A 14,480-nucleotide genomic window follows, 5' to 3' on the forward strand; every position below is an offset into this window, starting at 1 on the left:
CTGAAGAATGCGTTCAAAAGCAAAGCATCTATTAAATCACAGTTATTGATCTTAAAAAATAAATATAAGTCTATAATTCACCATTTGTAATGAAAGAAAAAGGATAGATAAGGAAAAAAATTAAAGCAACCAATTACAGGGCTTATTCCAGTTAGGTGCAAAGATTTTCTTGCCCCAGTTGAAAATATTTTAGTTCACCAGTGCTAGTTTGTGCAATAGAATCCAGCTCATGGGCTGAGACAATAAGACAACTTGAAGTATCTCAGATGTTACATTTACATCCCTTTTGGTAGCCTGAGGGCTCTGATGACCCAGATACCCTGGTACCTGTCAGTTTACTGCCATGTTCCACAGCAAGCACCTCATAAGGCATCCTGCTCTCCTACCTCACACAGAACTGCCTCTTTTTTCCATTATGAAAAGAGCAATTTACCACTGAACAACAGTGCACAAATACCCAACCTCAGTGTGGCTGTTTCATTATTTCCTAGCACACTTATTAAGACACTTCGAACAGTGACCTATCTTAAGACTTTCATTAAAAGAAACTGCATTTGAACATTTATCTAGTAAAGCCTGTTCATAAATGTATTCAAAGTCCATCTCCTTAAGGACGATGCTGACAGGGCTCTTTGTGCTGCAGAGCTGTGTTGGCAACTGTAAGGAGCAGGAGCTACATGCACTGATGCTGGATGTTTGTCTGCACTGGATGGTGGCAGACATACCTTTGCATTACAGTGTACGGTCCTGCTTCCTTCAAAACACCTGTGCATATTAAAACTAATCTGTGTGGAGGAACTATTGCCATGTTGCAAGAAACCAAACTGGCAGTGTTTTAAGGATGAGCGACTGGAAACTCAAACTTTCCCGTAATGAAGTCTGCCTTCTTGGCTCCCCATATAACCAGCACAGGCAGGCGGTGTCCTTCAGGTGGGTGACACAGAACAGCCAACTCGGGCTGCTGCCCTGACTCACCCTGTGGAGAGGACACCGCCTCTCTCTTTCTCTCTTCATTGAAAACGGAGGGTATCTAGGCAAGACTGCCTCCCTAGGAAGAACTGTCATTTGAGAATATCTCCTAGATTAAAAATGTCTATAGGGTTTAAATGGTCATCTATTTTATACTTTATTTAAGAAAGACTGGCAAGTGACTTGCTTAAATTGTGCTATTTTTAATACGCAGAAACAGATATAGCTGACTACTTAGAGATCACACCACTGAAGTGTCTTTAAAAAAACCCAGCTTCTTCCACTGAAGTGGAATCAAATTTCATTTTCCTGATATGATGTTGCTTAAGCTACTGTTGATTTCACTTAGAGTCCTAAAAAACTCACCCTCTTGAACACCAATTGATGCATCTTCCATATGCATAGCTGTTAAGGTATATTGTATTTGTATATTTTTTTGATAGCAAAATGACTGTTTCAAATTTGCATGTGTACCAGGGCGAGGAAAGTTTTTTGCGTTAAGGTTAATCTTCCTTCCCAAACTTCCCTCCTTCCATTTGCTTTCTAACAGACAATCACACCTTTGGCTGCTTCCCAACTGCTGAATTCTAGCAAAAAGCTTTTGTAAAAAAAAAAATGAAATAAATGTATTTGTACAGTGGCATAGATTTTTTGTTTATATTATAAATATTTTCTGTAAACAATTAAGCACTGGTATTTTTCTGGCTTTTATTTCATAAGGAAATAGCACAAGACTTCTTTTTGCTGGCTAAATACTCTGTCAGTGTTCTTACCTGACCGACAAGCAATGTCCACGTCCTTTTCAAAGTCAGTCTGTAACAAGAAACAACGAAACAGGACAGCCATTATTAATTGAAAACTGAACCACAGTACCTTTTTGCCAACTAGCGCTTCCAAAATGTCCTACTTACAGAGTCATAGTCTCTTAAAAGTGGTTTCTTGTTGCTGAGAAGGTGAAGTGTATTGTTTTACAACAGCAGAGCTTTACAAAGTTTCCTAAAGTATAACTGGGTGGTTTTCAAAGTATGCTGCCTGACCAGAAAAAATAAAATAAAATAGGTGGAAGTAGGGTATATAATTTTAATAAAACGATACAGTGTATAGATTTTTTATGATTATGGAAGAGTAACTTCTACATCTCATCGAAGGATCATCTTTAAGGAAGCTTTTCATAGTAATTTTATAAACAGAAGTATGAAAAACAGCCTGCAATACAAATTACTGTGAATAAGTAACCTAATTAGTCCACCCTGTCTGAAACTTCATTAATTTGTTATGAAGTGGTTATTTGTTATATAACATTCTGTCCATCCTTGCTACTAAAAACTTTGTACTCCCTGAAAACAGCTAATATTTATTTTATCAGGCAAAAATGAATTGTAAGAGCTAAGAATGAATTTCTACAGTTGAAAATCCAAGCACACTTTTCCTAGTTACACAAAACTATTTATCCTGTTCGAGAATTCAATTTTTAATTACATTTTTAATTCCACAAAAAGTTTATTACATGAAAAATATTTAATAAAACTCATCTCTTTCTTGTGAAGCCCAAAGGCTGGATTCTTTCTGAGTCACCATTTTTGAAGGGCATCTTATTGCTGAGGCTTGCATTTTTTAGGGCCTGATCCTGTCCTCATTACAGTCAATGACAAATTGTCGTTGAAATATACCACCTAACAATGTTAGTAAATCCAAATTGGCATACTGAGCCACTGACAATCTCCTTAATCCAATCCACTAAACAGACTCCCCCTCTAGAATCTCTAGCATCTTCTCCTTGTCTGACTTACTTTGAGAGGAACATTTTTCAAGGCCCCATGAAGGGAGAACTCTTAAAACACATCAGTGCTCTTTACATCAACAGCAGAAAAAGTCACAGTGTATTTTTAGATTACTTTCTCATTCTGTTATGTAAGAGTCTTTTGTCATAAAGAACACTGGTGGAAGACACTAATTCACTGTGCTCCGGTAAATGATCACACCAATAATTTAAAGCCTACTAAGAGATTTAAGCAAGCAGATAATGACCTAAACAGAGTTACGCTTAAGAATTGTGTTAATATTTCAGCTGTGCATACTTGCCATGTACAGCACTAAGTTATTTTCTTTTGGATAGGAATCCTAAATTAATAGTTAAAGAAGAAAATAAAAGCTAACCATGATTTGAGCATGTCCATTAGGAAAAGAACTTGAAGAATCTGCATTGATTGGATCTTGGCAATTTCTCAGTCGACATCTGAAAGCGTCTTGAACCTGTGAAAACAGTATCTTATACTGATTGTAGCGCAACATCATATATTCTACTCCTATTAAATAATAAACTAAACTGTATGGAATACAAGACATGACTTTTCTTTAGCATACTTAAGAAATCAGAAGCAGTAAACTTATTTCCACCATTTCATATATTTGCTGTATTTTGTGGCCGCGGCAAAGTCTGTCAGTCTATCAAATCAAGACCACATTTGTCTATGACCGGTATTAACTAGCAGTCAAGTCAAATCTATCTTGGGTCATAGGATTTGGCTTTGCCTTCTCTTTCAGTTTAGTACAAGTCTGAGAGCAGGATTAATAGATGTACTATTAACCACTGCAAAAAAAAAAAAAAATATGTATCTTCTGCTTGATATGTGTAAGATTCTTGACAGACAGTTCTTTAACAGTTGCTACAATCTGATACATAGTGCTCTCCTAATCATACTTTAAAGAATAAGTCAATTCAAAATATGTTAATGATTCCAGTTATAATCTCTAACTCCATGTTACAGGGAGTCTCATATATGTCTTCTAGGAGTGAGGCTCTTCAGATCAGGTAAATGTCTTCAGTGTGAGCACCAAAAGAAGAAAATTGGACTGTTTGCACAGAGTGTGGTTTCTTGAAACAAAAAAAAAAAAAAAAAAGGAACTTAGAAATTACTGTTTACTAATATGATCCATAAAGTAAATTTTAAGATTTGTCCCTAAAACACATATATATTTGAAGAATTATCTATGTTTACTTTGATTTGGGGCAGAAAGTATGTCTAAGTAAATATTGTTATGCAACTCTTGTCAAAAAGCTGTAATTCAACTGAGAAGCACATTCAAAAGAAAAATGCAGCTCCTGTTTGCCAACAGTAGGATACAGACACATTTTGCTGATTTCTCATAGGTAACGCAGTAAGGACAGCAAAGCAACTTTTGAACGCAAAATTTTAAAACGTGAATTTTGATTCCAGAAATGCAAGCATCTGTGTTAGGAACCTGATTGCAAAGTGTGACTTTGCAAATGAGAACTTAGGTGGTCTCTAATAAAAAACCAAAATCTAATATCATTGCTTGTTTGAATATGAAAGTACTCTCAACAGAACACCTACAAATAACTACATTCCATTTATTATTTGTAGAAATTACTTAATGTCTTATTCAGAATAATTAAAAGGGAGAAAATAATATTCTCTTCATGGACATTTTGTGAACAGCAGAAGAGGATAATTCATTAACTGTTGCTGATGAAAAGCTGTCCCCTTTCAATACATCGTATTCTATTGCAAGCTGTTTAAAAGCTTTCACAAAAGGAAAGATGAAATAAAAAAAAAATCATATAATGCTGCAGTGCTATCAAAACTAGCCAGCTGCAACAAGGCTTTTACTAGGCCACGCCAGCCCTATCATGCCTCGGCACCACCACCAGTCTCACACAAGGTTTCAAAATTTCATCTACTATCCATGCTGTTTCTTCAACCTCTTTAGGCCAGTCCACGCTGCTCCTCTTCTAACCATCCTCCCCTTCTTGTCTACACCTGGGGCTCTCTTCTCTCTGCCTCCTTCACCCCTTCCAGGGCTCTCTCTGTACAGTACTCATCTTCATATGGTCCTTAGAGCTATTTAACCACTTAGCAGGAACCAGCCACAGCTGCACATTATCCACGTCAGCCAACCCACTGCCCCTGAAGCCAGCCCACAGCTGTATGTTATCAGTGTTAATTAACCTGCCTTTTAAAGTGTTCAACTCTTAAATTGGTAAGAGTGCTCTGCAGTCTTGATAAGCGACTGTTGCAGGTGGAAGAAAACTAACACAGAGCAGAAAGAAAAATGAAGAAAGGTGGGAAGGTTTGGATTGATTTCAGAACACTGAGACTTCCCGCATGTGGTAATGTAAAGTGTGCTTGACCTGTATTGTGACTCAGATTCTGATTAACCACTTGCTGTGGTTTTCCATGTGTTTGATGTTAATTTAATTTGGCATCTCCCAGTTGTTGCAATCCTAATCCGAGTCTTCTCTCACTTTGTCAATGCTGAAGTCAGGTCACACTTTGAAGTTTTATACTTCTGGGTAAGCACTGTCACAGTCATTTGACACACACAAAAAAATCTCTCCTTCTAAAGCATCCCCAGATGTGCTGAATCTCATCTCAAGCCTCATGATGCTTGACCCCAAAGCATTATTATTTCAGAACAGACTGTGTGATCTCACTCTATGCACTGGGCCTCCTTATTTTGGGGTTTCTGCATTCATGAAGCTTCCCCAGTATCTTCATTTTCTTCCTTCCGTATCTCCAGAGATCTCAGGAATCTCATGTCCTACTTTTACTACCTTCTGTGCTAAAGGGGTGAATCTTGATGTCAGTTTCCTTTAAACGTGTATGTTTCTTACAATGTTTTTGACATGCAAGCAGCGTATGATTTGAACATGCGGAACGTCAAATGTAGCTGTATGTGGCTCTATCTGTTGTATCGACATCTGTTGCAACTTCTAGGTGCCCTTACATGTCAGACACAGAAAAGTTGATTCTAAATACCATCTTATTTTTCTAAACTGCTTCTTCAGACTTGTTTGAGTCTGTAAAGGCTGCACTGTCTTTACATTTTCCTTTGAAATATAATCTTGTTCTTCCCCCTGCCTTTTAACATGAAGTTACAAGATTTTCTTAGAGCCAGGCAGAGCAGAAGAGACAGATGTGATAAATGTGTGGATACCAGGGAAGTGGTTTCCTTAGCAACAGTAACCAACTCCAAGATTTTATAACTTACCCTCTCCCTACTCATGTACTCTTTATTTTTCTCCTGCAATACAGAAATGTGGGCTTCAGATGCCAATAATGCATTTAATCCAAATGCTCTCTAGTCAGCAGAGCACAGCAAAAGAAGAAAATACTTGTGGGTTCCTCCCATCACCAGCATTAACACGAGTTACTCAGTGCAATTCAAATTATCTTTAAAGCATCTTGTGTTCAAGCAGGTCAGGCAAACTGTTTTGCTTTGATGGAGAAGCTTCAGTGCTAATGTCTCCTATCATGCTCTGTTCTGTGACACATACCTCACCATCTTCCAACGGCCAATCAGCTATTTAAACAGCAGGGAGAGGAAAACCAACCCAAAACCGACTAGGCTTTCTGAGCTAAGAAGGCAGCATAATATCTAACTCTTATTTTGCATTTTTCTTTCCTAATTTACAAATGGTCTTCAAGAGGTCTTATGCTTAAGAAGTATTGTATTTATCTTGGAAGTTAGGAAACAGAAGTATAGAAAGATTTAATCTCTTTCCAAAGGACTCTGAATTGATGGAGGGCAGAAATAGACGCAACACATCACGTAGTTCTCCTCTAGTTGTATGTCTTAATCAGGGAACATCCCTGGCTTCCTAATGCAGCCCTTGTCACACAAGATCTTCAATACAGCATACTAAAGAAAGCAAAAAATGTTTCCATCATTTATGTTTATAGCAATATAGCTAAGAGCAAAAATGGGGGATTTATATATATATAACTGTAAAAGTCTGTGTCTTTTTTGTAATGTAACAACAACAAAGGCATAGTAAAGCAGGGCTGTCCTCGTCTTTGTTCAAATTTTATGGTGATATATTCCACCCCATATTTTTTTTCCTGACAGTCAGAATTATTGTTTTGCCTGTGCTGGCATGCTATAAATACTAGATCAATCCTATAGGCTATAACTGAGATAGCTTTGTAGCTGTCATCAAGAGTGACAAATAAGTTGGCAGGGTTTCCCTGACAGGCACTGGCAGAGCAAAATGCTTTTGCAGAAAACCAAAAGTAACAGTCTATTCTTTCAGCGGGGAGGTACCTTGTGCAGTGTAAAGTCTGCATTGCACACTGTGCATGATCTCCACTGCCTTGGCTTGCACTCACCTAAGGGTCTCTGGAGCTAGAAAGCTAGGCTGTCTAGAGCCAGACTGAAACATAACTTACTGGGGTTACAGCTCTTTATGCAGAGAAACTTGTTGCAGTAAACAATTATGTCTTTGCTGCTGCAAACTGGTCTATATAAGTGCAGACCGTACGGATTTTTGAAACAAAACTTTCAATTTGTTGAAAAATGTTGAAAAAAAAGTTTCAAGTGCATCAACTTTTAATACTTTGTAAAATTTACGAAAACTTTGCTGTTCTTGAAAAACATTCTATTCATTTTCTTTTCCCATATGAAAAAAAAATTATCTTAATTAGTTCCTCAAATGTTTTGCCCAGTTTACACTTTATATCTGAAGGACTAAAGAAGATTCAATATATTATGTCAAATAGAGTTCAAACAGCAATATGCCCAGGCTTTTTTGTCTTCCACCACCACTATCATCATCTTGACTCGTGATAATCTAGTGGTAGTGAATAAGTTGTCTCTGTACATTTACTTCTGCCTAAATTGTCATGACTGAAGAAAAAACTTCTTCCTCTTTTTGATATGGGATGACATCATATCCAAGTGCTTTTTGGTCCTTATTGGGAAATCTCTTGAGGTCATTTTTTAAAATACTGTGTAGTTAGATTAATTAGCTGTTTTACCAAATGCCTTCTAGAATTTCAGTGTTAGGAACAGGAGGTGTAACTGCCAAGACTGGCTTGTGGGAACAACTCCTTTAAGTAGTCAAATGAAATAATGATTCTTTGCAGTTAGTCGAGATATGTATATGTGATTTGCTAAAAGAGTGATTAAAATAAACCATAACTAGCTGATTGCCTACACACAATTAAGATTCTAAAAGTGGTTCAAATCAAGGTACCCTACAAATTTCAACACTAAGTTTACTTCTAGAAAAGACTAATTCCACCTCTATCACCACAGTCCTACCTGTGAGTAGGGTTAGACAAGAATGTTTCTATGAGATGTTCAGCAACATTGAAGTGTTCCCTGGGAATGAAGCATTTGCAGCAAATAGCTGTCATTAGAGTAGAAAACATGTCTTGAGTTCAAGGCTTGGGGCATAGTGGGAAGATGCCTGTTCAATTTCATCTTAAGCAGTTAAAACATTTTTTTCCCAAATAAATTCCTGCATTAGTGCACTGAAGCAGATTTTAATGTCCAAATATTTTTGATTTTATACAATGCTGTGTTATGTTACTTTTGGAATTCCTCATGGATTTTGGTCTGCTTTTTTATGAAATCAATGATTCATAACCAGGTATGCACTACAACCTCTCTGCATCCTCACAAAGGACATGAGGAAATGGAATTAGGACACAAGGAAAGGGAATCAAGTTGCATCAGGGGAAGTTCAGACTGGACATTAGGAAAAGGTTCTTCACTGAGAGGGTGGCTGATCACTGGAACAGGCTTCCCAGGGAAGTGGTCATGGCACCAAGCCTGCCAGAGTTCAAGGAGTGTCTGGATGATGCTCTTAGTCACGTGATTTAGGTTTAAGTAGTCCTACGAGGAGCAAGGAGTTAGACTTGATGATCCTTATGTATTCCTTCCAACTTTAGATATTCTATGAGTCTACGAAAGTTCATAATTTTATACTGCTTTGTTTTTGAAGGTTTCATCTGCAACCTTGAGCTAAAGATATATACTTTGAAATCAAAAGGATTCCTTATGACAATAAGTGGGAAGTGGTATGTCCTTTCCAGGCTTATTAATATATCCCAATGGGAATAAAAATTTCACAAGATGGGATAACCAGTATGTAACTGCCATTTTTTCTACTGAAGAATCTAAGTACAAATGGTTACAGTGTCTTAACATTTTACTAAAAGAATATATGAAATGATGGCTTTCAGTTCTACAGATGAGAATACCCTCTTTCACAGATGTAAATCATATGGAGGAAGAAAATGCCGTAGAAAATAAGGGCATAGCAAGACAGTTTACATAAAATAGATTTCCCCTGACTATTATCTGTCTTACTCTGCACGTATTTTTATCCTGAAAAAAAAAAAATATATAAAAGGTATTAAAGAACATAAGCCCCTTCCATTATGAAAGCTGCTAAACTAAGAAAAACAAAAGTTCATAGCCTCCAACAGCTTGAATAAAGTAGAAGGGAGTCAGCACAATGGAAAGTGCTATTTTATGTAAGATATTGATAAGCTTTTTCCTTAGGATTGGAAACTTAATTATTTGATAAGATAATCATGTATGTATATTGTGTAGTATAGTGATAGTGATTTAAAGTTCATGCAAGGTGGTACACTACTGGAAGACTGAAATAAGATATGTCACTCATAAATTCTTTTTCATTAATATAGTGAGTTTGAATGTTTAAAGGGTGTGAATGGTGGAAAGGGAAACGACTGTGTGAGATTTGTCACTTGGCATTGGCAACAAACCTTTCCTGAAACATCTTCCTGGTTTCTTAGTCCTGAAGTGCTTTTGAGTAACTCTTGATAATCAGAAGGAACCATAGCAGACAGTGTAATTTGGTTCATTGTGGTGGTAAATCAGGGAATCATAGAACGGTTTGGGTTGGAAGGGACCTTCAAAGACCACCTAATTCTAACCCCCTGCCATGGGCAGGGACATCTTCCACTAGACCAGGTTGCTCAAAGCCCCATCCAGCCTGGCCTTGAACACTTCCAGGGATGGAGTATCCTGAAGCTGATAGATGGCTAATGCATAGGTATGCTGATGGACCAGATTACTGCTCTCCAGCCCAGCTCCTCCTGCTCATTTTTGCTAGATGATTCTACTACCACAGATCTGCCAGCAAAGCCATTGTGTTACTGCTCTCAGACTGATCTATCTCAATACAAATGTAGGATTGGTTAGCAGGTTAGGTAGATTAGGGAAATTGTCACCAGAGCCAGGTGAAAGAGTACTTGTGTGATAGCGTTGACATTGTATTTCAGTGATGACGAATTCTGCAGTGTGTGACACTGAGCTGGGAAGGGCAGGTCAGGGGTACTAGCTTTTCCTTGCTGTTCTCAAAACATTCATCTGTCTTCATCCTCACTGTCTCTATAACTTAACTATGTAAATGAGTTTGCAGAACTGAAAGGGTAGATCTTCTTCAACATAACACCTTATCTCCTTGTGTCCTCTTTCAGGGACAGTGTAAGCAGAAATCATTTTGTGTTTGAATCAGTTTTAGAGACTGTAAAAATCTATAGCTTTTGGCCTTCAGGAAAAGGACATTGATGTCAGTATTTCCCCATAGTCACAATACTGGGAAAGCCTAACACTTAAAAATAAACTGAACTTGGGACTGATTAAAAGCCAGCATGAACTAAATGGGTACAGTTTTACACTGAAACTAACATTCTGCACCTGGTATTACTTGATCTTCCCTCTCTATCTTTTACTTGTTCCTTTACATCTCACCATAAAATACTTTTCTTTTTCTGTGAAACATATTTCTGCAGAGCAAGCTGTATATAATGTTAAAGACCAGTTGAGAGATTAACAGTAGCACAGCCCTTTAGAAAACTGGGAAGCCATTCCTCACCTCCCTTCGGAGAATACAATGGACCATGACAATAACAAAGCCTTGTAATGAATCAAATACTGCAAAAAGTATCTGAAATAATATTGATCTTTTGTCTGTCATGGCCAGAACTGCAGACATCCAAGTCAGGGCCAGAAGTGGCAACACCACGCAGGAACTCCAAAGGGATGCCCTATTGAAAGAACAAGAAAAGCAGCACTTTAATATTGTAAAAAATTAGTAAAAGTTCACTATTAAAATAAAACATATTTAAGGATGGCACTTTATCAAGTTAACTTGAAAATCACAGATAAGAATGTAAGTGTCGGTACTTTATGTTCTAAAGAATATCCTGTATTCAGTTAATAAACACAGTTGCAATATTTTTGCTTTTTGTTAAAAAGTATTTAAATATGCTCAGCACTCTATACAGTGTTAGCAAACACAGTTGTCATCATCAAACTATTGTCTCACATGCACTGTATAAGATTTGTAACAAGAAGATGTAAATGATCAGGACTAACATGGCATTACTGGCGGTGGTGGCTGACAAAGCTGTTGTTGAAACTACTCCACACTTGGCACATTTGAGCGTCAAACCGCTATGAGGCTCACTCATCTGACTGCAAACAAACAGAACACCCACAAAAAGAACAAAATATTGAATTGTCACCAAAAAACATTGCTACTGAAATTTAGCTTTTAAATATGACGTCATGCAGAAAAAGTAAGTAGACTTACTCAGGATGAATGCTCTATGTTGTTGCAAAACTGTACTTTGTACTTTACATTATTGTTAGCTTTAAATGTTAATGCTATGGGGCTTCATTTCATGCAGACTCTATTTCTTCCATTTAAGCTAAAAAAGGCCCCAAATGTCCAGTGATCAAAACTGCTCAGTACACTGAAGTAAACATAAGCACGTGCTAGGATAGACACACAAAGTGAAATCCCTCTATTCAGACCTGTTGTATCCAAACTTGCTTGAGAATGAGTATAGGACACTTAAAGGAGGAGTATGAAGCAGTACAACTATAGAGCGTTACTAGGGAACAAAACCTGCAAAAAGTATTCAAGCATCAAATCAGTATGGGCTTACTGTACAATCAGATTTTTACTAGTGACCTGAATGGCCCACTAACATCTGGAGTGATTTTATACGTGCCATATAAAGGTCTGAATACAGGGCTTGAAATGTATGGAATCTGATGAGATAAATATCAGTTGGTACTAAAAAAGGGTGACCTGTTTTGCACTTTAATAAAACACAGTACACAAACATTAAGCTCAAAGCATTTTGTATGGACAATTGTACCTCAGCACCTGTCAGAAGAGTTAAAGGGCAAAACCTGGAATTTAAATTTTCTTTTACGTACAGCATGCATTCAGCTTCCTAAGTCAACTACATAAAGACTTTTGCTATTCTTTCTCTTTCTGCTATCAGATCCAGAGATTACCACAGCTGACTGAGATGCGACAGGAAGGGGGCTTTACCTATTTCCGGCTGGAAAGTGCTCAACGTGGTGAAGACAGGTAACACTTCAGTTTTGTCCCAGTTATTTCAACCAACAGAGCTACCTTTTATTGCCAAACCCAGCATTCACAAGATTTTTAACATACTGCCCAAATCAACGTTGAACTCCAGTGTTTTCCATTTTGATAAACTGAATGATGACTTTCCATAAAAAAGTGTAGTAGTTTTCCATAAAAATGTAGGGTTTATTCCGTAAAAAAAACATTGAGAACTATGACCTTGTATAAGGTGACTATGGGGTGTGAAAAGAACTCAGTGAATCCAGTTTACACCAAATAAAGATCTGCATTAATGAATCAACTTGAAAAATTGGGTAAGCTTAACCTCAGCTTGGGAAAACAGTCTTTGCTTGGCAATACATCTACGTTATCAGACTGGATTATTCTCTTTGCCATTATAGACTGGCTCTGGATCTTGCAAGTAATAGAACTTGATGTGTATATAGACTAAATAGAATCTTTCTGTCTGGGCATATGCGTGCGGTATCCCTTATGCCAGGAAAGTGATTGATACACGTCAAAGACACTTGTTGATTCTCTATATGCTTATTAAGGTGGAAAAACCCATATGGAGTTAGTATATTTTGATCCATTCACTGCTTTAAATCCTACATAAATGATTTCTACAGCTGAATTTTAGACTGCACTTTTGACTGGTGTAAGTCCAATGTTTGCCAGAAAGAATGAAGTTGCCTTCCTGAGCGTGGTTTGCAGGAGGTAATTTGAGAAATGAGTGACAATGCCCTTTCTACCGGAGATCAAATGCTGCACCAATGTCTATGCCCCAAAGAATGACTCAAGACTTTTCATCTGCCAAGTAGTATCAAGGAATGCTGTTGCCAAGCCACCATTTCATACTATCACAAATGTTAAGATTGTTTCCCGATGAGGGCATCTACGTGCTTCCCCAGAATAGCCGGATCGTTTCTGACAGAATAATTTCTAGTTCTTTATCCATTTACTTTAAAATAAATTACTTTTTACTAAGTTGTGCAGTGTTAGAAAGCAAGCTATTTGTTTCATCAGGAAAGTATACTGTAAGCAAATAGATTTCTACAGCAGACAACTGAGTAGCTGGAAAAAAAAATGATGGCATTTCAGCTTGGATATCCTTCGAAAATGTACAAAGCAAAACTTGTGGCTGCCTCAACCCCTTAAATCACTGGAATTCCAACAGATGTGAATTTGAATTGGTGATTACTAAGTTATTACTACTCTTGCAATAATTTGGGTAGTTTTAAAATACTCTGGATTTCAACAGTGTTATTACACAGTTAAGAATGTTGATGAAGCAATGTAGAAAAAAGTAAGGTTAAGAAATTAATACTTTGTAATGTAAAAAGAGAAAAAGAGAAGAAACAAAATGAAAGCTTTTGGTAGATATTTGTCAGAATAATGGTGAAAGAGCTGAAAACCAAAAAGATTTAATTGAATTAATATTAAATGCAAACCACACCAGCTGAAGTATTTATCATAAATTTGCTCATCTAACCAATGAATTGAACTTATTAGGAATGCTGCTGTTAGTGAAATGGTAAAATGATTCAAAGTGAAGCTGTAATAAAGTTACCCGTAGCAGTAATACACCATAAAATAAAGATATCATTCCTTATCATGGCTAGAAATGCAGATTTTGGTGGTAGTAACTACAAGCTGGCCCAAAAGACAATACTAGAACATGTAGCTGTAAACAATGATTATGCAAAGCTTAAATATACTTTCATAAGCATTAAGAAGGTGATGATGCGCTTGTGAAATATTTTTCTCTAATACAGAATTAATCTAGGTTTGCTGCTGCAGTGCTCCAAATCATTGTCATCCACTGAAAAACAGTTTCTGATACCACCACTGTCATAATCCTTTCTTCTCATGATAAAACAAACATAATTTGAATGTAAATGCAAATAAATAACTAGTAACACAGAATTTCCATTTACCTTTTTTTTCTTTTTAAACACGTTTTTTTACTTCGAAATTCTGTTACACTAATTTGGAACATACATCTATGTAGATATGGATGCAAGAACAAAAGCAAACTCTTCACATAGTCAGAATAGCAGAATAGCAATGACCTCAGCAAGGCATATAATGCTGTAAAATATAGTTCATAACAGTTTACACAAATGAGTAACATTTCCCACCATAGTAATTAAAGTGGACAGCTAGACAAAAATAATTGGTTCTTTCAGTACACAGTTCATAAAACTGCTTTCCTACCTGCAAGAACTTTACATGTGTAATATTCTTGTGAAACCTCTGCTCAGATTTGTTTAATCCTCATTATTAGTAACTTAATACTGTTGTACTTGTGTTTCAGTATGTTCAGTTTGTTCAGTTGCATTCC

At 36.9% G+C, this 14,480-nt stretch overlaps 1 protein-coding gene across 6 annotated transcripts in view; it reads right to left on the minus strand.

Moving 5' to 3' along the window:
• Positions 1 to 14,480, minus strand: part of ADGRB3 (adhesion G protein-coupled receptor B3) — a 466,435-nt gene that overhangs the window by 22,979 nt on the left and 428,976 nt on the right. For 5 of the 6 annotated variants that reach the window (XM_040598982.1, XM_040598984.1, XM_040598981.1 and 2 more), the window contains 4 exons: positions 11,128 to 11,226; positions 10,625 to 10,796; positions 3,127 to 3,222; positions 1,743 to 1,782 (listed from right to left, as the gene is read on the minus strand). In XM_040598982.1, the coding sequence (XP_040454916.1) occupies positions 1,743 to 1,782; positions 3,127 to 3,222; positions 10,625 to 10,796; positions 11,128 to 11,226 (407 nt within the window). The remainder of the gene's footprint in view (positions 1 to 1,742; positions 1,783 to 3,126; positions 3,223 to 10,624; positions 10,797 to 11,127; positions 11,227 to 14,480) is intronic. The other variant, XM_040598983.1, reaches the window with a different exon arrangement.

Source organism: Falco naumanni, chromosome 6 (genome assembly GCF_017639655.2).
Source record: "Falco naumanni isolate bFalNau1 chromosome 6, bFalNau1.pat, whole genome shotgun sequence".
In the NCBI taxonomy this organism is placed as follows: domain Eukaryota; kingdom Metazoa; phylum Chordata; class Aves; order Falconiformes; family Falconidae; genus Falco; species Falco naumanni.